The sequence below is a fragment of the Seriola lalandi genome, unplaced genomic scaffold, assembly GCF_002814215.2.
Source record: "Seriola lalandi dorsalis isolate HSWRI2012SDOR001 ecotype SW California unplaced genomic scaffold, Sedor1 jcf7180002053675, whole genome shotgun sequence".
Lineage (NCBI taxonomy): Eukaryota > Metazoa > Chordata > Actinopteri > Carangiformes > Carangidae > Seriola > Seriola lalandi.
In genome coordinates, this window is record NW_019524228.1 from 49,945 (window position 1) to 75,292 (window position 25,348).

At 38.5% G+C, this 25,348-nt stretch overlaps 1 protein-coding gene across 4 annotated transcripts in view; it reads right to left on the bottom strand.

Annotated features, from left to right (window-relative positions):
• ntm (neurotrimin) overlaps positions 1 to 25,348 on the bottom strand; it is a 430,835-nt gene that overhangs the window by 32,199 nt on the left and 373,288 nt on the right. For all 4 annotated transcript variants that reach the window (XM_023401410.2, XM_087172715.1, XM_023401411.2 and 1 more), the window contains one exon: positions 7,866 to 7,991. In XM_023401410.2, coding sequence (XP_023257178.1) covers positions 7,866 to 7,991 — 126 coding nt within the window. The remainder of the gene's footprint in view (positions 1 to 7,865; positions 7,992 to 25,348) is intronic.

Below are 25,348 nucleotides of genomic sequence, written 5' to 3' on the forward strand. Positions count from 1 at the left end.
AATACAAATATAGTCAAAAAAACAATTCTGAACATCTAAAACTTTAATAATATGGAATTACAGTAAATTCTTTCTTTGCCTAGTAAAAAAAAGATTTCAATTTATTTCGACTACCAACTCCATCACTTCCAACTTCAAATTAATCTTTTGGAGCAACCAGGCCTGTGCAAAATTTGCAAAACTTTTATTGCTCCTAGGCCAAATTCAATCATGTGCATGTTCATTTCGGCTGCTTTAATGCACCGGGGCGTCGGCTGGCCACCTGGGCTGACAAACTTTGCAGTCAGGTTGTGCGGTCTGTGGAAGATACCAAGGATCACTTCTGATCCACCACAAGCCCCTAAAGCCATCTATCTATCAAAGGTGAGGAGGAGCTGGGTCACGGCTGTGTGAGAGCCCCAGCCTCAGCCCGAATTCATCAATCTTTTCGCACACACACACACACAGCCACACACAGCCACACACATGCAAGGTCTTTATTTATTTAATTCACTCTTTTTAACACCCCAGAGTGCTTGCAATAGCTGGGCCCACACTGAATGGCCCCAGGCTGGAGCAGAGTTTCTCTGCAGCTGGGAGATACTGGAACATAAGTTTGGACTTCAGCAAGTACTGGGACATTTTCTGTTCTGCCGCTCTCTCTGACAACTGTGCTGTGTGACTCTGTGTATTCTCACCAAGATTCCTTATCAAGTCAGTTGAATACTAGAGATGGAACTGACAAGAAAAAGGTATCTAAAAAATAGCAGTGAGAATTCAACACATTGAATGTGAACAATTTTAGAGAAAAAACAAACAGAAAAAGACTGAATCACTGTCTTTTATCCTGTGTGAGGAAAATCAAAACGACAGCTTCTCAAGCTAACGCTAGTCTATTTGCATTTACATCTCACACAAAACTGAAAGCCAATAGATATCCCTGAATTGTAGTTTTATTGGTGCCTGCATCAGAATTTCACTATGAATTTCAATGCACTGTCTCAGATATGGATTTTAAACAGATAAATAAACATAAGCAACCAGTCACTGCATCCATTTTGATCATGAAGAGTGCTGAGATGAACACAGAATAGAGAATGCCTTTGAATGGAGCTGCAGCCCTAAAAAAACTGCTTGTTTTACATAAAGATTCTCAATCAGATTGGTGTTGCACAAAAGCTCAAACTTGGTGGAAGTGTATTCTCATGCTGCACAAACACACAGGCACACACTCACACGCTCTTCCTCAGCTATCCCACAGTGCACATATGCACAGCAGAGATCAGAGTTTGTGATCTCAGCTGTCTGTATAAAAGATTAGTTTTAAGGCTTTTGCTTGGAAAAAAAAAACACCATGAAAAAACATTGATGTCCCAAATACATGGTGGGCACCCTGTGGTGGTCAGTCACTATGATACCCTATATAATTGCTGATTTCAGTTCACATTTATGCAGTTGGCCAAATTGGCTCTTCTCCCACATAAACAAAAAGATACATTTTTTGGTTTATAATTATTTTTCAGCCAGATTTGCTAAAATTCCAGTTAGTTGACTGGACAATGACTGGAAATGATGTCCTTCAGCTTCCCAGGAAATATTAGCTCAATCGGCCACAAAGCGGCGCTATGATCGAGGCCAATTGACTTGAAATCTGATTCATATATCCAGCTCAATGTGATCTACAACAAAGCCTCCATCCAGTACCATAAAAGTCCACCATATTGGATTTTTTTGCTAAATAGCATAATGTGGAAAACTGTCAAATTAACTGAACTTTTTGAATTTGACTTTAGCAACACCAAAATTTGGTATACAAGCTTGGGGGTGTGAGAAACACATTTCTCTTACAAATGAGCAAGATCCATCAATAAACATGGCCGCCATCAAACAAAATATATTAGCAATGAGCGGGGCTGAATATTGTCCCTAATTTATTAACCATTTTTCCAAACATGATAAATATGGATAACGGTAAATATATCCAGGTTGCTATAGGGAACGGGTCTACCAGAGCATTTTCAGCCTGATCCATAGGAGGCGCCACAAATACTAAAAATGTGTCCCTCAAAATTTGGTGGACAGAATTTCACCAAATTTGGTACACATGTTCTGGGGGCAAGTATTAAAAGTCAAAGTCAAAGTCTGTGCTATACTGACTGATGAAAGTGAGTGTGGCTTATTCATCAATATCTGCCATCTTTGCTCCATTGTGCAGTCAGCCGGAAGGAGCCACAAACATGAAAATTGGCACAATAAACCTAGAAATGATGTGCAAATGCTTCACAAAAAATATGATATCAATCAGCCCGATGGTGGCACTACAATTAGGTAAAAAGTTTTTGTAAGGCTACCCATGCCACATTGCAAGTCCTATTAACTTCAGCTTTAACTCACACCTACAAGGCAATATACTAAACAAAAAGCCTCTGTGATGACAGAGGCCACCCTAATGGACTTTTAGCTAATTAGCTAAAATTCGGCTTCTTCTCTCTGTTGATCGCATAGGAATTTTCCACTTGCAGCTATAATTATTATTTTTTTTTTTTATGACAGCAGTTAACATATGAAGAGATGTGAAAAGTCTTCTCTGCTCTTGGTGTACTGAAGCAAAACTGTATAATTTGGCTTTTGGATGACTCTATCTAGCTATCTCAATCCCACATCAAAATGAAGTTACAGGCAATCATAACAGGCCGCACCTTCAGGAGGTCTGAGGAGACAACAACTCTGTTGTTCACATCAGGGCGGGAAGTTAAGGCAACTATGAAACCAGCTGTTAGATCAAGTTAATGAGATTTGACAACAATAGTTCCCACATTTACCTGAGTGGTGCAGTCCCATGCCTCAGAAATCAGTCAATTCTGTCAGACCTTTCTCTCCTCTGTCTAATTCACTATTTGCCTAATTAAAAAAATTACAAGGCTATTGATTCGCTGTTCAGGAGAAAAAGCTAATGAGGCCGCTTTTCCTAATTAGGCATTACTTTTACTTTATTAGACTTTTTATATAGTCATTAAAGTAATTTATGTGTGATTGTCACTAGACATGACATCATCCAACTGATATTCCAATATGGGTTAATTATGTTGTATTGCATGGCCAGTTTTGTTGTCAATTTTTTTTTTTTTGATAACAGTATGAACCGGTCATACTTTCCTCTCACTGTTCATTTGGCACAGTCATTAAATTTCTGATTAATGCTTTGTTAATTTGCAGGCAGTGAAACAGAAAGTAGATACAGTTGACCTGAAATCAGTGACCCACCCCTCAGATCAATGATTAGGTCCCTGAGAAATACCAAGTTCAGTCAAAGTTCAGTCAACTTCATTACTAAGCTGGAGAAATAAATGTGTCTGAGTGGTAGAGAGAGAAAGTGTATTAGTGCCAAAGACGGCCAGATAGTTGAGTTCTAAGGCCGGAAAAATTTTTACCCTATTTATGATCAAAACATTGGGTGTTGATCATGAAGCCATCAACTTTTTTTAAGTCCAAGGAATTTTTTCAGAGATGGAGAATATAACATGATCTTCTTATAACATGTTATTAGATGTTCTGCATAGCCACAATTGAAGGCAGGCTGAAAAAGGCTGTTGAGAATGGGGTGTGATGTGTTAATGGTTTAAATATGGGCATAACAGAGAACACTTTCAGACCAGTCTTTCCTAAACGGCATCCATAATGTTGCACTTGTTTTTACAGAGAGAACTTAAACTCCTGTATAGCTCTGACCAATGTCTGAAGTGGGAGATAATGTTGCTTTGTTAGTTTCTGAAAGTCACACACAGTGTCCCCCATTGGAAAGGTGTGGGAAGAAGGGGCTTTCAGATGCTGTTTGACCATCTGATAAGCACTTCTGTTGGAGCATACTGTATTAAGGCCCTAGCAGGGGGCTTATCCAAAGTGTACAGCGTCTGGGACCAGCTAACCAAGGGCTGCAAAGACAGTGGATGAGTGGTACACTCCAAAAGCTGAGCAAACCACCATGAACTATAGGGGTCGTTGACAGATTGCGGCCTCCTGCAGGACAGGTCCAGGTCAAGCTGTTTGCTCAGCATGCTCCAAATTTTGCTCTACACTATGATTTGGTCATAATGCCAGAAATTAGTTCCTTTGGAAAGCTAGTGCTCAAAAGCAGCAAATGTGGTTGATAGCAATTTGTAAAACTTCGTAAGCCTTTGTATTGAACCCAACATGTCTAAGAAAAGTCAAGAGAAAAACACTTGTTATTTACATCAAATGTGACATCAAATACAACATAAGCTGCAATATGATTAATATTTATTTCACATGGGATGTCATATGCCAAGCAAACAGACAGGTAAAGGATATGACATATTGTGTGCAATAATGTTGCACACAGGTTGATAGCAGACAGTGAAAGTGCAAGGTAAGCCATTAAGGCTCCACTGAGAGCTGACTGCTTCTAATGCATAAACTAATGTTATGTTTACCCACATGAAACAGCAAGCCAAATCCTCCAGAGACACATTGCATCACCGCCTTACAATGAGTCAGCGGTCCTCACTCCTCTGACTTCCTGCTGGTAAACACTCCACCTCCTAATCTACTCATCAAGCCATTTTTTACAGCTGACCTGTGAATTTGATCATGACATGAATGTCAAATTAACCTTCGGAAATTATATCACACAGTAAGAATCGATAATTATTGCACCTTTACCAAAGTTATTTGTGTAACACAGGCAGCGATGCCCTTTCACACGAGCTGTCAGCACCTGGCCTTGGCAGCTTTTGTCTACCATGTCCACATATAATAACTAAGTCTCACGTAGGCTCAAATGGCATGACTACCACCTTTGCCACATTCCCAGTGTGAGTTGTGGTTGTTGCTTTGTTGAACTGTTAATCACTCTAAGTCAAAGCATGTCTGCCTCAAATTTTTGCATTCTTGGTCAAACAGATCGGCTCAACTCCAGTGCAACTGTCCTTAAGAAAAAAAAAAGAAAAAAAAAGACAATACAGTATAAGGAGCTGCAGAAAAGTCAACTGTTGGTCACAGTAACAACTGACATGATCTCTTGGCTCTACAGCCTCCAAAGAATCGACTGGGAGCAGCAGAGGCAGTTGCAGTCACATTTCTTCATGCATGCAGAGTACTCAGATTTGAATTGGTGATATACTGTTGTCACTGAACTCATCTTGGACTGGGGGGGGCAGCGTCGTCACACACTGGAGGACACATGCTTACTAATTACCCTTTCCTTTTGAAGCTTGCCCTAGTATTGCACATGTATGCACACATATAAAATCATCACCAGTGCTGTTCGAGAAAGTAGGTTATACTACTTCATCTCCCCTGGACATTTTTATGGATCAGCCATGAAATATTACAATGTTTTCATGATGTGACAGGACAATGAGCAGGCTCCTTCAGCATCTATGTTTACTGTAAACCCACGACTGAGGATCCGCAGTCTAGAGGGAGAAGCACTGGTTAGTGGTCTATCCCTGGCTGAGATGACAAAACAGAAATAGCTGGTGTTGTGTGCAGGATGTTTCTTTTTGGGACAGAAATATATGTATATATACAGTATATACATATGTGTGTGTGTGTGTGTGTGTGTGTGTGAGTGTGTGTGTGTGTGTGTGAGTGTGTGCGTGTTGAATATTTTTATATATAGGTTACTACTATAACAGCCAAAGGAGGGATGCTATACATTGTTGGGATTACCATAAAAGTATTGGACTCTATATGTATTTGAGTGGAGTGTACTCATATGACATGGTTACAAAGATAGGTGTGTAAGTTTGTAACATTCCCTATAATAAAGTCAGTGCTGTTAAATTAACTATCTGATGGATTCGCATGAAATTTGTACTGACACATAGTTTTCATTGGTCGGTAGATACAGTACTGGTGTACAGTCAGTAGATTGTGTATCACTCAATCGAGAAGGGACAATGTTATTAACTTGTTGAACCCCAAGAATGTACGATGTACAACAACATGGGCAACATAAATATTGATACTCAACCTATGTACTAAGCTGTGAATCCAGACTTACGAAAGCTATATCAGGATGGAGGACAGTATTTCTGCTGTTCATGCAGGAGCTGTTGAGTTTTTCTGCACAGATAACAGAGAGGGTTCAATCCTGGCGGCGCCCCGGTGGCTCAAGTAATAGAGTGCGTACCACTTAGGCTCAGTCCTTACCGCAGCGGCCATGGGTTCGAGTCCGACCCATGGCCCTTCGCTGCATGTCATCCCCCCTCTCTCTCCCCAACTTTCCTGTCTGTGTCTCACTTTCCATATCCGAATAAAGGCAAAAACTGCCCCAAAAAAGGAGAGGGTTCAATCCTGGGCCCACTCCTTTCTGTCTGTTTATAAATGACCTACCTAAACGTTGCCCAAAGGCCAGCTGCCAGCTTTATGCAAATGGCGTGGTCATATGAACCAGCTCAGTCACCTGGCAAGGCAGCAGAGATGACTGAAAAATTGGATGATGTCCATCACTGGCTGCAATATAATCATCTTGTAATGAATTTAAAAGTGTTTCTCCATCAGAAAACAGGGATACGGTATAGAGGACATAAAGGGAATAATCACAGCTCACATTTGATAAACAGGTAAAGAAGAAAAAATGCCACATTGTAGATCAAAATTTTGACAGTCAGTCTCCTTCATAAGGGGCCATCAACTCAAGCAGCTGAAATCAAATAAGAGATATAAAATTCTCACAACAAAGTAGCTAAAAGCAAACCAGAGCTGTAGCTGTTTTTACCTTATTTTACTCTAAATTACTTTTCTTTCTTGTCATTGTCATTGTATTTCCATATTTACAGTGTATACTATATTTTAATTATGTAGTGTGTGTAAAATCTCACCTCTGTGCAAACTCTGAATTGGCACTGTTTTTTTACTGCATTGATAGATAAAATAAAATTCAAAGTCAAGCTCGTGGGAAACCAAATCACAGAACAGCAAGACAGGTCAACAAGCAGATACTCCAATTTGCACAACAACTGCCTCATTAGTATCACAGCCGTTGTAGATATCAGGTCCTTCAACATTTGAATCCTTGACCCAAAGAGTCGGACAGAAAACTAAGAAGTCCAACAACACTGATGATAGCTTCTCCAGTCTCCTCTATAAGGACTGCAAAGTGATCCAAGCACAAATACGTAGTATTTCTCAAATAGGAGCCAATAGGTTTCCCCTTTCAATGTTTTCCTCCTTGCAGATAGGTCAGTCACACTTATGTTATGTCCACACTTTATTTGCCAGATCTCTGCTTCAACACAAAGGACAGCGCAGATGAAAGCACAACAGCTCCGGCTTTTAAATGTAGTTCATTATCAATGCACGCATCCGATTAAGTGAAGCGTGGACACACAGGGGTACACTAACAGCGACAACAGCAAGCAACACTCGGTTTCCTTCAGTCTTCAGGAAGGAATATTGGAATAAATGCCATGAAGCACATAGGATAACCTAATTCTGGACATACTTGCCGAAGACTTGCTTGTCTATGCATAATTCTCCACACCGTGTTAGTGCTCCCTGCATTAATCCAGTCATTCAAAGTGCCTCCACAACATTTACATCCATCCAATTATCCTAATTAATTAGTTCAATTACAATGGGGCCAGTTTATTTTCCTGTGAACAATTACGTTGTAATGATGATCTGGGAACAGGTAATGATGGGTAATAAGTGAAGCGAAAAATCCACCAGGGGTCAAACAAAGTCAAAGATGGGGCTATAAACACAGAGGGGTGATAGGAAGAGAGCGAGAGGCAGAGAGGAGGATAGTGAGGAAAATAAAGTAGGAAGTAGAGGAAATGTGATACACTTAAGAGGAGACTATGAATACAGCAGAAAACTGCTGTGTAGGTAATGCACTTCTTTATAGACAAACAAGTTACCTGAAGGGGAGATGAGCTTCCAGCTGATAGAAGGTTCTGGTTTACCGCTGGCTTGGCACATCAGGGTGACGTTGGAGCCTTCATTCACCACAATATCTCTTGACAGGTTGATGATTTTTGGTGGTACTGTGAAAGAAAATGAGCAAAATGTGAGTTTGACAGACATTGACAATTAACAGGCTGGAAAGGCTAACAAATAGTCAGGCTGTATCTGTACATTCCCCCAGCTTTAAGGAAGTAAACCCTTTAAAGTCTGTATAGCCATGGCTGGAGTTGTAAGAAGTAAAAGTTAAGTGTTTTAGTGAACTGAATGAAAAATTATAAATAACAATAAATAAATAAATAAAGAGACAATAACATTTTTTGTACAGTTTTTCTGAATGGTAGACAGTATTCAATATCAACAAAGAAAACACACACATCCAGACTGAATTAGTTGCTTATAATTGGCATCATTATTTATGAAGCTCATCAGTGTTTTCTTCACGTCAAATGAAACAAGAGAAGGGATGTCTGTCGCTTTTCTCAAAATCTGTTCATCCATCCACGGTCAACACTGCACATCCTCGGGTCCTCAGCAATACACACACACACATACTACTTCACAATACCAATACAATTAGAGTACATCCACTAATTATAACTGGAGGAATCTGACTTCCTGCCTGCCTGCCTGCCTGCCTGCCTGCTTGCCTGTCTGTCTGTCTGTCTGTCTGCCAGTCTGTTTGTCTCCCCGCCTGCCTGCCTGTCTTGGCGGCTGTGTTGCCGAGGACCTGAGAAAGTGGAATGTCAACTGTAAAGATTTTTGGATGAGCGGCTCCCAGAAACCTACATGACCTTATTCAGAGAATACATGTGGAAACAGTAAAAGCCCAACGCTGTCAAATGCTATTAACTGCATCTTGAAAAAAAATTAATTACTTACCCCATATTTTTTTTATTATCTTATAAACCACTATGGGAACTACAACAGCTTCAACAACCACTGTTTTCTTTTAAGGGGTTATAATAACAATAACAATCAAACAAACGATGTATCAGCTGACAATGTAAAAACCAGCGTTCAATGTAAGTGGGGGTGACTACAGCTGTCTTGTCCCTAACATTACTCTTTGTTCATAGCAGCAAACAGCAGACGGACACAGTTGGAGACTGCCTGGTAAACACAGTACAGCATTTAGAGGCTCCAAATGTTTGCCCTTAGGAGTTGGTAGAGACGGCAAATTCATCAGTTGGCCAGACACTCAACTCCAAATGAATGATGATGTTGCTGTGTAATTGCTACCAGTTTGTCACATCAACCTGAATGTAGGGAATTTATCAAGATAGTGTTTCCAACTGCCTTTATTTTTTTTTCTTTTTCAGTTGGTAAAACTTGTATTTAAATGTTCTGCTTCGTCGTCTTCCTCCAGCAAACGTTGTGGAGCTCCGACCAGCTAATGCAAGCTGAGGGCATAATGAGGGTGAGCTTGGAGCTGCAAGTTAGGAGCTCATTTGGGTTTGTAAAAGCTTCAAACAGTCTTTCAAAACACTGGTGAGGGTTTGCACCTCTTACTTTTCTTCAACTTGCTGTTAATAATTTTGCGGCAGCAGTTTTTGATAATGGTGACTCACAGCAGAATAGTGGTTGGAGCATTGATAGCTTCTTAAGAAATCGCTTGTTTTACACGTGGCATCTTACTAGCTTGAATTTTGACACGTACTGCTAGCTTTGTCTGAAGGCTCAACTTCTCAGGACATTTTTGTTCTCTAGTATTTCTTTTGGTTAACACACACACACACACACACATATACAGTATATAACCCTCGCTAAAATCACTCAATGCCTTCATCCCTGTTTTGCTTATCTTCCTGGTTTAATTGTACATTTTTCATAAAGCTGACATGTGATCATGTCGCCAACAAAGTTAAAAACATAAAGATGAATGAGATGAATGACTCTGATCAGCTCTATAAGCCATGCCAGTTAGTAGGTAGACTATACTGAAAGCCTTTCCTCTATTGTGGTGACTCTCTTTACAGCTGTCTGAAGGCAGCAGGTATCTGTTCCATCTGCAGTCTCTAACAGGACTGATGTTGTACACTGTCAAACCACAATTACACATGGCAGAGCCTCTGGTTAAATTTTTCATTTGCGTCTACTCATACATAAAAAATATTTCAGAAATAAAATAAATACAACATAAAAAAACAGACCACATTTTTAATTTTTTAATTCTACTTTAACTGTACATAAAGAACCATGGCTGTATTTAATGGTAGTTATGGAGGACTGTATTATAAATAAACCGGTGCACTACTACGTACGACGAATTTCAAGGTGCTCAAAGTAAACCGAGAAGTTAATTCTACTAAAATGCAACAGATTTTTGCTGCCGTATTCATAACTATAGACATAGACAACAAATGCTGCCTCTGACAAAAACTCTCCACAGGAGAGTCAGTGCATCAGAACGTGGATAGTCCTGTGTTTAGAGGGGATAAAAAGTAGAGACCCTTATTGTCACAGCCTCTGACATGCTCATATTGTATTCTTTCCTATCCTACCCAGTTTCCAAGTGGGCTGCAGGTATGCCAACCATGCCTGGCCACAGGAATATCAAAGTGTGCATTTGACTGCAATCTGTGCCATGCTGCCTGGTTCCCTGAAAATAGGGCCCTTAATGTCACCTTGTACGGGGCCAAATTTAGGCTCTAACAACTTTATCTAGGCCCAGGCTGTGGAATCATGTTCAGAACTTGTGAACATATTTTCATGGCACAGCACATCTCATTAAGTTCTGATAATAAGAACGCTCTGTGAGTCTAAAGATATTGTTGTCTATGAAACAAATAACCTCTGAATGGGGTGAGGTGAATTCACCTGTTTTCAATGCAGTGCTACTTCACAGAGGGATTACTGCACTTGTTATCAATTGATCCAAAATAAATTCTCAAAGTAGGTTGAGCTGCATTGTGTGCACTTTCCGCTGTATAAACCAGAGCTGCAAAAATGTATTGATCTCTTAGTCAGACAATTTTATGGCTGCCAGTCTTTTTTTTTTTCTCAAGGCAGGCTGCTTAATCAGGCTTTCTTCTAAATGAGCTATTGGACAAAGGAACTCTGAGGCAGCCACCTATCCACAGTACATGAAAAGAGGTGGTTAAAAGATAAAATCTTACAGTAACCAAGGTCTATAAAATATGTGTTTTATTTCCAAGTTCATAATGTTCACTGGCAGTACTAACTGAGCAAAAAGACATTCATTTTCTGAAGCATCCCCACATAAATAAATGTCACTTTTGAGGAAACAAATAATAACAGTTATTTCAAGTAATGTAGATGACGTCAAACTGTTTTCAAAAAATCTCTTCTGCTGCTCAATGCTAAACTTTACACAGCAATTTTAAAGATGTTCAGAGTAAATTGCCTCTGAACAAGAAAATGATAGATCTATAATACAGAGCACTTTGTAAAGGACAGATATTACCAACTCCTTTGAGAGTACTGCTCCAAGGTGAAGACAGATGGTTACAATCAAGAGTGTAAACCTCGCTTGCATGGATCGCAGCCTTTGTTATGCCCTTTCTATCTTTATAGATCACTCAGAAGAGTTACTGAAATTCTCTAATAAGCAGATCAAATAGCTGTTCCATTGAATTCCAAAAAAAAAAAAAAAATAAAACCACAGACATGCCACCTTCACGTTTGTCTAAAAAAACCAACATGGAAGGAAGTCAACAGTAAGTCTGATGTGATACCATAAAATCACACCTGCCAAAGGATCCTGATGATACCTGTGATGTAAAAAACACTGACAAGTAACGTAACGAATGACTAATTTGAGTCTCTTTAGATCAGAGTTTCCTGCAGTGACTGTGAACATAATGTCGACACTAATCCAAATTTTGGTGTGATTCCTGCTCCAAGAACATACTTGTCCTCTTGTGTACAGCTCAGAATATTCTACTACACAATGGAAAATTAAAAGAAAAACAAAAAAACAGACAAAAACATAGATATGGGAGATCGACAAAATGTGCATTTACATTTGCATTTAATCATTTGGCAGACATTTTTATCCAAAGCAACTCAACACTGAAGTTCCAGTGCAGTATGACACCTTGGTTTAATTACTAAGAGCTACATTGGTTTAATAAGGTGACGTGCAAGGAGATCAGATAAAGAAGTGCAATGAAAGTGCATAGTAAGTGCTAGTTAAGCATGTGAGGGTGTTAGATGTGTAAGAGAGGTGCTCTCAGAAGAGATGAGTCTTCAAGTGATTCTTGAAGATAGAGAGGGGCATCCCTACCGAACCCCACATTTGCCCCTGATGGCTGTTCCGTCACTGTATGAGTGTGATGTATGAATGTGTGAGTGAATGGGAATTGAGTGGTCAGCAAGAAAAAAAGTGCAAGTCCATTTACCTTGTGTTACAATTGTATTTGTCACATTCTGGACCTTTGGTAGGGGTTTCACTGTATGTGAAGGGAGGCCCGCCAGTAGTTGAGGTGATAAATAACAATGGCCTGGACCAAGAGTTTGGTGATATACTGAGTTTTTTCTGATGTTGTATAATGCAATGTGGCATGACCGGGAGAAAGATGCAACATGCTCAGAGAAGTGAGAAGGATAAGCGATGAAGAGGCGATTGATATTGATATTAAGATACAATAAAGATACAGTGTTATTTGTGTATAATACACACATTTATAAAACTATGTATGTGGTTGATTTTAAGTTGATTATTGTAAATTTATAAGAAATTCACACATATTTTTCAAAATAATATATTAAGCTCTCACACCTCAACTATATTTCAACTTTATTATGTAAATGAAGGAATGTCCTCATATGCTTTCTCATCAAAATGTTAATGATGTTTGTGTCAAATTCACTTTTCCCTCAGTTCCTGCTTTAACCTGATTGATTTGAAATGAAACTACCTGTCCTTTTTTTTGTGATAATGTGAATTTTAATTGTGACTACATTGCGCATGAAGTATTTTGCCTCCATGACATCCAAGGACGTCAATGCTGAATTTTAATTGTTGAATAAAAAATACATAAAGTCATGACCTCATTTACATTTTGAGATGAAACTTAATGATGCCACACCTCTAAAGAACACTTTACTGAGGAAAAGTTATCCCATCCTAGAATAGATTCAGTGTATGCTTTAATACAACACACATCTCCATACTGTAAGTACACTGAGCAAGTTGCTGTAATAATTCCTCTGAATTGGCGGTAAATGTAAAAGATGGGGGACAAAATCCACAGTCCTGCTTTAAAAACCATTCCAACGTTCAGATGTTCTGCTAAAGCCACTTTCCCTTCACCACAGCTCAGCAAAGAAAAACTTTGGCCAAACATAAGAGTGAAACTAAAAATAAAAATACCCACTAAATTTGTGTGGATTTTGTCCTTGGTTTATCCCTCTGCATACACAGGAACAACCCAAACATCAGACCAAGAACCAAGAACCAAGAAATATTATATGAGACGATTTTGCTAAATCCCAGATTATGTTTGATCACTTCAATTACAATGTGTCACTCACTACACACCCATTCACCACACCACCCAGCACTCTTACGGTCTGCCAAAGGACACACACTGAATGTAAATCATGAGGTGCAGAATCATCTCTTCATTTTCAAAATGTTTAAAAAGTAAAAGTGAATTTTTATCTTGTGTCAGTTGCATGGATTTGACCGCTTCATCGTTTGTATTTATTCACCCCAAACAGTGAATGAACTGTTCATGTTAGCTGAACAGATAATGTCTAGCTAGCAATGACTTTTCTGAAGCAGAAACATAAAGCTGTGGGATAAGGGCTCATTTCTAACTCAAGGTGAATTTACATCTAATTTAATTTTTGCATTGAGGTGAAAAATTCTGTATCTTACAGTTCTAGAAAACAAACAATAAAATTATTATTATTTTTTTTTTTTACATATTTACAGATTTATATCTTTTTGGTTCATTTGATCTTCCACAGCTTTTAGCATTCTGATGTGACTGCCTTTACATAAATGATAGTTGTTTGGTGTGGTGTGTTAACATTCACTTTCAGACACTGCTCATGTTAGAAAATTACATCTGAAGATGTCTCTGAATGACAAGACATCAAGACATTAAAAACATCTGAAGATTTAGGTGGTGGTTGTGTATGACAGTAATGTTTTTTTTCTTCTGCATCTCACATTTATTAGGTTTTTCTCGAATAAATATTCTTTTAATTTTTTTATTTTATTGCTACCCTTGACACATCTGTCCAAGCGATCGTTTTGTCATTTCCATTTCAAAGTATAAAGGACACATCTCTACTTTAACATTTCAGAATGATCAGCTGGTGTATGAATATAGTGTCACCAGTGCGTTAACTTGTTTTAGTTTCATCAGACTTTGTTTGTAAGACAAAATCTCTATGAATAATTTATTGGATGTCAGCTTAATCCCCATTTACCCTTCCTGAATGACAAAAGCATACAGCAAGTGTGTCAGCGTTGCTTCTATTTTGCTGTGCTGTGAGAGGCCGAGGCAGAACCTCCCTTTGTGAAATAAAAAACAGATGTTCAGATGTATTCAATTCTAAGTGTAAGGTTATGACATGTTTGAATATTTTTATAGTAATATTTCTAATTATAATACACTGTTAAAAGTGGAATCCTTGTTCACTCTAACAGTGTAATGGTTTGAAGTCAAACAATGACAAGAGCCATACAAGTAAACAAACACATGGCACTTGCTTCCTTAGTCAAGTGGGAAAGGAAATGAATCCAGTATACTGAATTGATCCACAGTGGGGCTAATCAAACTGGATTTTGAATAAATAAAGCTGAATTATAAATGCATATATGCTGATGCCTGCTTGTACTGGAAGCTTTGTAGTGGCTAAACTGCTCTGCTGTCAGGGGGAGGGGTCAAATGGCACAGATGACCTCAGCCCAAGGCCCAGGAGGGTCCATGAAAAGGTGATGCAAAGGTGTGCAGTTGGGGATCAAGTATGGCAATTTACTTACTGACTCATGTCCCTGACTATACAATTTATTTTGAAATAAATATGTGTAGAAAACTGAGACCCCCCTCTAGCTAACTCAAAACGCCCAGTTACCAACATTCAGGGGCTCAAAAATGAATATTCTGATTACAGAGATAACAAGAGACTGAAGGGAGCACAGAGGCCACAGTCTAATTTCTGACCAAAACAACATGTGAAGAAGCACCAGGTATGACAGGTATGACCCACTCATTGGTTTATATATGGTAGCCCTCCACAATATCAACATTGACCCTACATATTGATTTTCTTTTTTTTTTTTTACTATTTCAAATGGGTAAAATCTTATGTCATTGTAGAGCTGTGCGCAGCATATTGATTCACACAGGCCTCCTCACCCCTCCTCACTGTCTCTTTGTCTCTTTCTCTCTTACAAACACATTGACAACGGGTCCGTCTGTGCACAGCTCCTCCTTCCTCTCCGTGGACGAGCCGAATCAAAACATGATCGTGCGTGGGAGGAAGGAGTGTTGTTGGCTTTTCCCCACAGAGGAGATGGTTGGCATAGCTGCTAGTCAGTATTGACTGCTTGTGTGCAAGTGGATAATGTTAATGTTAACTCTTTAACACGGACGCTCAATGTTTGCGCCCTCAATCCAGATGAATATTGAAAAAATACTTTCAAAGACTCAAAAGGGCTCGTCCTGAGGAGGCGCAAAGACAGCCCGGACTAGAGGTATATTAGCGCAACGAAGTACATGGAAAGTTAAGAAAACACACGTGGGAAAGGTGAACAGTCCGACCAGTGTGATTAGCTAGCCAATTAATTTGTTTCCAATATTTCCAGGCTATAACCAGAGCTGCTGTGGCAGCTGAAGCAGCAAGACAGTGTCAGGAAGGGATAGCAGTCAATAAAGTGTAGGAGAGGAGGAGGAGGAGGAGGAGGAGGAGGAGGACAGCAGCCAACATGTTGATGTGGGAGAGGAAGCCAGGGCAGAAGCAACAGGAGGGACTGTCAGCAAGCAGAGCAGTATTTAGAAAAAAACTGTCCCCCTGTGCATATTTTCTAACGGCCGGCCTGCAGCTAGATACTTCAAAACTAAACGTTCCCATCGATGTTTTGTTTACACCAACAAATTACCCACTGTATTGGGCAGTGTGTTCCTCTTCCTTTTCCAATAAAATATCTGTGCACATAACAGGTGCATGGAGAACTGTTTGTGTGAATGTGTGTGTTGAGCCATCAGATTGGTTTTGTCTGGCCTCAATTTCCTATAAAGCATGTTAAATTTCCTTTTTAATAGAGGTGCAACCTCACGTCGTCTCTGAGAGAGAACTGCACTGCATCAAAGACTGCCCCGAGTCAACCAGCGGCCTATTGTAAAAATATATTGTATCCACCACAGCGGTGGTACAATCTCATACCATCTGTCAAAGCAATATTGAGTCATCCAGATTTTAACGCAATTATTTTTCAGAAAAAAAACAATGGAGAGAAAATGTAGATGTAGAATTGTGTTTCAACATAGGACAAATGTCTGCATATATCATGCTTTAAGTTTTGGGAATACAGTTCGCATTTTATTTAAGGGGATGGCAACAGGAAGTACGTTTCAATGGAGCCATTAGGTGAGTTTCCGTCCAAATGTTTTGCACTTTATAGCTGAATTTCAAGGAAATCAGCGAAAGAAAATGGAAATTAATGTGGGTACTCCTTCCACTACCATTAAGTGAATATTAGGAGACAGTTTGTTGAGTTAAACGCCTGGTGGGTGTGTCAAATGCTTCATGTACATCATTCAAGTTTCCATTTTATCAATATGCCAACTTTTCCATCTCAGCCAAGCATGAAAAAAAAGGTATTTCAATGTTTTTCTTTTATTTGTTTTGTTTTTTCACCTTCTGGTTTTTAATGTGTAACGACATAAAAACAGGTGGACATAAACCCACCTAGTGAGTTACACTGTGCAATACAACTTCATTTCTGGTTTATTTTTTTTGGGCAGAAAACGTCACTAAAATGTCACTGTCTCCGCATGCAGCTGCTTTAGCAGCATATGGTTAATTTTAAAAAATATTTTTTCATGTCTTTATTACATGACACCATTAGTTCATGTTTCTCCTCATCTGCTTGATGATGTCTATACTTAATATATGTAACATACATTTTCTCCCATACAGCTTATAAAAATACAGTCAGTTATTCAGTTATGTGTACAGTTATTTATTTGCACTAGTAAAGTCATTTTCCCATGTTATTGTCATTCTCATTATTTTTTTTCATGTCTACTCTATGAGCCCTTTAAATTGCCCACTGAGGACAAATACAGTTTTTTGAATTGAATGTGTTGGTAGGCAATCATAAAAAGACTTTACACTGTTAACAAATGATTTATAGGAACTATAAGGAAGTCAACACAATGCAGAGTATACAGTCCATGAAAATCAACACCTCAAGATTCAAGAGTTGTGTGTGTCTAAATGTTCATACAGAAAGCTTTCCATGTTGTGCTTCACACACCCACTGTAAGGATTTTTCAGATAGACACACAATTTATTTATAGTTAAACAATAGACACTAAAGTAGTATGTTGAGTGCTCAAATATTCATGGTACAATTTCATTAACTCATAACATTGACAAAACAGCCAAATAACAGTTATATATATTTTAGATGACAACTTCCCTCTGTTGTAATTGATCGGAGTGATCAGGTGATCACAGTCGTATCACTCATGTCGCGGTCACTCATCCTTCAGCTGGATAACCAGACTTCAAATTCCAGACACCTACGTTGCTGAGATGTGTTGATGCAAGAAGTAAATCTCTGTCATTTGCTGCTGCTCTGTAGCTGACACTGACCTCTCACTTCCAACAGGGGGTGGTGAATTAATAGTGAATTTCTCATACAGGGATTGATTGAGCCTCACATATTAACTGCAGGGATGAAGCCTACACTGTTCACATGGATCAGAGTTTGTCCAGACAGCACAGTGAAGATATTCTGTGCTGTGATTTTCCAGGATTAATGAGCATTCTGTAGCTGGGATGAAAGGAGGATTCAGCAGCATCTTGCTCATTATTTCACACTACACCTAATGCAGAATCTTCTGAATGGACACAGGGAAACGATTTATTGTGTTGTTGTTTTACTGTGTCACTTCCAACAGTGACTGGCTCATCCTCTCAAGCATACAAATTCACACAGCGATGACAATTATGTCACAATTTATTTTCATGAAGCTGTCAAGAGAGTTTGCATTAAACATGGGAAGAATATTTCAGTAAAAGAAAACTGCTTAACTTGCTGGTCCTATTAGTTTGGTAAAAAAATAAATAAAAAAAAAAAAAAAAAAATAAGGGTGATATAAGAAAAACAAACTTTTCACAAGTTCAGTAAAAACTTCCTCAAGGAAAACTTACAAATAGGGATTTAATTTAAATGCAGGATGAGTTGAAAACTATTTTTAGACTGAACAAAATAATTAAAAACGTCTATTTTATTTGATATATTCTGCATAATTGGTAATTGGTTAGCATTAGACGGGTGATTCTATTGTGATTCCAACTTTGGTGCTTTAAAACATGAAATTGTTTTGGTCACATCTATGTGCACCACTGAAAATACTTTAAGCTTTTGCAAAAACATTGCCACTGATCTCTAGATATTTAGTTTGATAGGCACTTGGTCGCTTGCATGGCAGTAAGTAATGTAAGATTGTATGATTACGTCCAAAAAATATTTGATTTTACAGATAGCAAACCTGCAGACATCATGATATAGAGTCAGTGCAATCTGAGGAGATGATCTGCAGTGACAGAGCCTGAAAATGAAAATGACCTTAAGATTATCTTGTATGAGAGGAAAAAACAATGATAGTCTATGAAATGCAATGAAAAATACAGTTGCATTAATACTTTAACTTGTTTCGTTTATGTTACATGAAAACAAAAAATAAAGAAACAAAAAAAAAACACTGGGAGTTTTGCTCTCGACACTGTTGTTATAAGAACCAAATTTCATGGGGATCCATCCAACATTTGCTGAACGACATCAGTCTGGACCAAAGTGACAAAAAGACTGATTGATCAGCTGCAGTCCATCAATACCGTCCCTTGAGCCATGCCAACAGAGTGGCTGAAAAAGGTATATTTATAAATGTTTCAGGCCACCTGTTTATTCACAATTCTAAAAAAAGTTTAACAGTTTGGGAAGATAAATGTGCTGATGGCAACCAGTCTGTTAGTTTGTGAAATAATCTATGAGGAGCTGCAGCTGAAGAAATAAATATGTATACTGATCAGCCACAACGTTCAAAACCACTGACAGGTGAAGAAGATAAAATTGATTATCTCATTACTATGGCACCTGTCACGGGGTGGATAGATCAGGCAGCAGGTGAACAGTCAGTTCTTTAAGTTGGTGTGTTAGAAACTGGAAAAAGGGAGCTGTGCAATCTTATCCATAGTCAGATTGCCCTGTAGACACCATGTGAACTTGCCAATAGACGAAAGGATCCTCAATAAGATAAGAAACATAAATTTAACCGAAACAAAATTGTCATCACAAACAAAGCATTAATTAGGCTATTGCATTTAATAATCAGAGCATTCACAATAATCACTCAAAATCAGCAGGGGGAGGCGCATAGAAACAGCTGTTTATGGCTTGCAGCTCTGTCTCTCTCTCTCTCTCTCTCCCTCTCTTGTTGACCCTCCCTTCACTTCCCTGTTATAGGCACTGCGACGAAGTGACGTCTCCTGTCTATCGATCTCCTCCGATCTGTTTAATAACAGCCCTACACACAACAAACAGCGTTTCAGTGACAGCCAGTCAGAGTGTGTGTGTGCATGCCGGTGTTGCAAGCAAGTGAAACTATGGCAGGTCAAATCTCATTATATATAAATTCAAGTACAAATAATAATAATAATAATAATTATTATTATTATTATTATTATATTTTTTGCTGAATTTGTGCTACAGTAGTTAAATAGGTTGTATGGGAAAGTGATTGAGAAATGGTTCATCATTGCTTGTGTTGTTTGGTAGAGTTACAACCGCAGCAGCAACGCATACAGCAACCCCACACATTATGGCTGACCTTTACTATCCCAGTATTTCTCAGCTGCCTAAATGAACCCACTTTCCTCCTGTATTCTCTCCTGTTTTTTTGCTGTCACCAAGGCAACAGTGAGTTAAGACCATATTCAAGTTTTGGTTTTGAGCTTATTGATTGCGTATAGTCGGCAAATGTTTCACAGCGATCATGTGCACAGTGGTTGAAGATAGTCCTCCAACATAAACAAACATATGAGTTGTTTTTCTCTACACTCGATCCATCGAAATCATTAAAGACCACATGGCTTCTCCTCCTCCAGTGCGAGCCTTTCACTTACATTTGCAAAAAAGAATAGAATATGTGCAAAGTGTAAAATGTAAAATGTATTTAGGAGCGTGTGTGAATATAAAGTATCCAAAACTCAATCCAAAGCCCAAAAAGTTGATAAAACAACCACAATAATTCAGTCACTGAGCTGGACCACTGTTGCTAGTGCAGTCCTGCTGTTGACTGCTGCTAGCTGAATTCAAAGATGATCTGCTTTACAACAGCTGCAGCTGCTGCATGAACCAATGAAAAGTAGCATGTGAAAGTTCAATGGTAGCTGGGCGCAGTGGTGACAAACATCACAGAGGTATCAGCTGTCACTAATTAATGTTTATTCAGTCAGTAACATGATGACAGGCCTAAATTAAACTTGGCTGTTGTCGGTTTGTGTGCTCTCTATAATCAGTACTTGTCAAAAATAGTCATAAAGTTGTCATAGAAATGTCATAAGATATCAAAAGAATCACCAAAATGCAATTTTTTTAAAAAGTGGGTTTTTAAGAGTCTTTTAAAAGATGAGACCTGATTTCCTCGGGAAGGTCACTCCAAAGTCCAGGAGCCCTGACTGCAACAGCTCTGTAACCTCTCTGTATTCGTCTGGACCGTGGAAAAACAAGGAGTGATGCATCCGCGGATCTCTGGGATTAGGACGGAATAAGGCATAAGGCATAATGCAATAAGACTTCTGATAAATAATTTGGGGAGATGCCTTGTGGGGCTTTGTAAGCAATCAATAAAATCTTCTAAAATCACTTCTAAAATCAACAGGCAGCCAATGTAAGGAAGCCAGGATCATGTTTCATAGAGGGAGTTAAAAACCTGGCGAGTTATGGATGAGCTGGAGGCAGGAGAGGGATTTTGTTTTTATCGATGCCAGAGAGCAAGGAATTAACAATAGTCTAATCGACTAGTAATGAAGATGTGGATAACAGTTGCCAGATTTTCAGTAGAAATAAATGGTCTGAGCCTTGAAAATGTTTCTGTTGATGGAAGCCAGATTGAAACATGGATTTAACATGTTTCTCAAAGGTCAGATTTTGATAAAGAACGACACAGAGATGTCTGATGTCTGTCACTGAATGAGACAGTAAACCAAGATTGTTTGATAATTGGGTATTTTCACTATCCTGACCTATGATTAATGTCTATGTCTCGTCACCATTTAGCTGCAGGAGAATTTGTGACATCCGTTTTGTGAATGTCATGAGGACAGTTTAGCAGATTGACAGTGTGTTGATTGTATTTTGCAGGTTTGTTTGTTGTTTGTAGGGTCACGGCTCAGACAGATCTGAGTACTGTCAGTTACAATGGAAAGTGATATTATGTATACTTATAAGGTGGCCAAGAGGGAGCATGTAACTGGAAAAGAGGACTGGATCCAGCAACGTGTCATGTCCAAGAAGAAACGTTAACTTATGTTTAGTTTTGTCTGTCTCGTGACTTCTTGTTTTATTTTGAAAACCTAACTCTCCTCTCGTTTCAGGTAACTTCCTCCTTTCCTTTGTGCGTTTTACCATTGGTCTGATTGTCTGCCCCGCCCTGATTGTTTCCACCTGTTTCCCATTACCTTGTGTGTGTATATAGTCTGCATTTCTCTTTATCCTGTGCCAGTTTGTCTTGTCCAGTTCAGAGAACCACGCCAGCCATGTTATCCCAAGTCAGGTTTTGAATTCTGTGTTATGTTTTTTGCCACGGCCTTGCTTTACATTATTTTGATACTTAGTCTTTGCCTTTGTCCTGAATCTTTGTTGGTTTTCCTTGAAAGAGTGGTTTTTTTTGTTCTACAGTTTTTCCTCTCTGTGAGTGATTTTTATTTGGGTCCTTTGAATATATATTCCTCTGTAAGACTGATTTTTCTTTGCTACTTTGTTATTAAAATATTGTTAATTTGTACTTTGTCTCGAAGTCGTGCATTTTGGTTCAAGTCCTAGTTCAGTTGTGACACAACGAGCCAAGCGTGATAAAAACAAGTCACTGAAACCTTAAGAAGAGCACTTTCGGAACAATGTTTTTTTTCTGCAACTGGATTGAAATGTCTCAAAAATATTGTTTTCATGCATAAAATCTTGTAGTTACAATGTTTTATAAAACCTTAGCTAAAAGTTGGAGCTTAGAAATGGCAATGGGCAATGTGGCATAGTGGTCTAAGCAGGCGCCCCATGTGTAGAGGCTACAGTCCTCGCTGCCTCCCCATTTCCTGTCTCTCTCTACTGCACTATCAAATAAAGGCATAGAAATGGGTGAAGAATTGTTAGGATCAGAGGAAAGAAGAGATGGCTTTTTTTAAAGTGGTTGAACAAGAGCAGTTTTACCAAATTCAGACACAGTTTAAAATGTGAAGAATAGAGGCGTTCGTGCAGTGTAGCTTGCCACTTAAGTAGTTCAGTAATCAAGCTCTCAATAGTAGCTCTGCCCTGAAGGATCTGTCATCAATAACATATTCTTCCAAGTGGCCCACCAGGATAGAGGAGTAAAATCCAGGGTTAAAAACGTCTTAAAATCCTCAGTAAAATCTGTTTGTGACCGGCTAGCTTTGCCACGAGTCTAACCTAGCAAAGAAAGCAGCAGTCGAGGCAGTCCTTTCAGAAACATCCAGCTGACAGCAACTTAAGATTGTTAAGTCTTACGGAAATACTTTACCTTTTTCAAATGTGTAGCTAAAACAAGTAGCATCTTCAAAATGTAGCTTAAAATAAAAATAAAGTATCCCTCCGCCATCGAGCCAATTTGCAGGAAATATGGTCACAATCTCTCCTTCCTGAATTACAGCATTGAATAATGGCCAGAAGTGTTTTTGCAGAACATTATGATGTCAGAGTGAAGTTGACCTTTAACCATTTGGATAGAAAATGTCATCAATTTATTTTATCATTATAGACATTTGAGTTAAATTGTGTCATAATCAGTGTATGAATTTGTGTGTTGTGGACAAAAACGTTTCTTGTGAGGTCACAGTGACCTTGACCCTAGACCATCTACCATTAAAATCTAATCAGTTCATCCTTGAGTCCAAATGAATGTTTGTGCCAAATTTGAAGAAAACCATGTTTTGTGAGATCACTCTGACCTTAACCTATGACTAAATCTCTAATCTTAACTCAGACTGCTTCTATTTTCACACATAATGAGGTGATTATCATAATTCCTCTTCACTTATCTTTGTCTTGTGACTCCCCATGAAGTCCAAAATCCAATTCAAGATACTTAGAGCTGATCAGAAGTATTGCAACCATTTTTCATCAGTACGTCTCTAAGGTCGTCTGATTGGTTCCAGGCTCAAAACTAAACCAGAATGTGTTTGGAGTCATGGCGCCTCCTGAGCTGTGAGACTCCCTCCCACTGGACTGAAGTGTGGACATTGTGGACATGTTTAAAAAGCAGCTAAGATTTGGCTTTATTGAATTTTATTGAATTTTTTCATTTACTGCTATAAATTACTTTTATATTATGTCTCTATTTTGCATCTCTACCATGTGTGTTTCTTTCATCTTTTTTTTGCAAAGCATGCTGTGATCTCATCGAGATAAATGTATTAACTTCCTCATTTCCTTGCGCTAAAGACTGATCATCTGGAGTGGACGTCCAGTTTAAGGAAAACCCTTCCTTACAAAGGTTTGCAGGCAGGAAAGAACAATTATGAGGTCTGCACAAGTTTTATTGGTAGATTTTTTTCTTTTTATGCAGTGTTCATTAACAAATTTTAGAGAAGAAAATAGAAAACATTCACAAATGAGACCCTTTGTTACGCAGTATAGGGTAACTTTCATTGGATAAACTGATGGATTTTTATTGTTTACTTGCACAAAATCGAGGGACTGATAATCGCACACTGCTGTTAGATCCGATAGTTCCAGAGACTGGCCTCTCAGAGCCATGAAGACCCTCTCATGAAATATTCTAAGAGAAAGGGACGAGAGTCATTTCTACATAACGGGCTCTTTTTAAAAGTGTAAATCTCCTTAACAACACTTGACATCACTGCGCTTATGAAGACAGTTTCACTGATCATTTCATTAGAGCTGCTGCTTAATTTACACTCTGTAACAGCAAGATAACCTTACAGCACTGACAGCATAATGTGCTTATGGCTTTAAATAACTATGCATACATAAACACGGTGATCAAGTTAGTGTCTGAAACAATTAAAGTGTCCTGCATATAGAGTACTTAAAAAAAAACTATTCAAGTAACTGTGACTGTCTTATTCCTGTCAATCTTGATAAATTACCAAGTGAAAATGACAATCTGATAATGACGCCACTGTTTACATTAACAGTATTACTTGTCAACTTCTGAGCAGCATGTATAACTAACAGTTCAAAGAATACTGCAACACAGAAAACTTAACTGCATTACCTCTAGTTTGTTTTATTGGATAAAATCCCAGCTGAATGACTGATGTCACACCGATAATGTCTGATCAATCACTGAGACTAATGTCATTTCAGACAGATTTTCAGCTTAAATATATGAGGTTGTACTTCAAATGCCATCATCCACAGAAATAGCCTCCCATTCAGGGAAGTGTCGGCACATAATGTGATAAACATACAGTGGGATCCAAAAGTCTGAGACCATTTCAGAAACTACTGTAGATGAAAACTTTTGGTTCCTCAGTTTCTTAAAACTTGAGCTTTGAAGGCAGAGATGGGATAAAGTCCTAAAAGTCCTGAAACATACAGACGTGGCAAAAAAAAGTATTAGTGCCCTTACACCTCATTTAAACCAAACTCCTGAGGAGTAATGAAATCAAAAGCTCTTTTGTTATGTGTACCTGTGTGCCTTTGGAAATAAAACAAAGAAGCTGTGAAAAAAGCTCAATTCTTGCAAAGACTTTCTAAAATTTACTTCATAACATTTATACACAGCGCTTACAACGTAAGGTCACAGGACATTTTAACATTGTACCTCTTGTTCACACTGAACTCGGAAAAAAATGGCTTCAAACACTGCATACAAATAGAATGAGCTAAAAAAATATGAAGTTACATTTTCTCATTTCATAGGAACATTTTAAAGGTTGTACTTATGTATATATCTACAACCACACGTACACATGCTTTTCTTTAATGTGAAAATTTGTAATGTATGCCTGTGAATTATCTGCATGC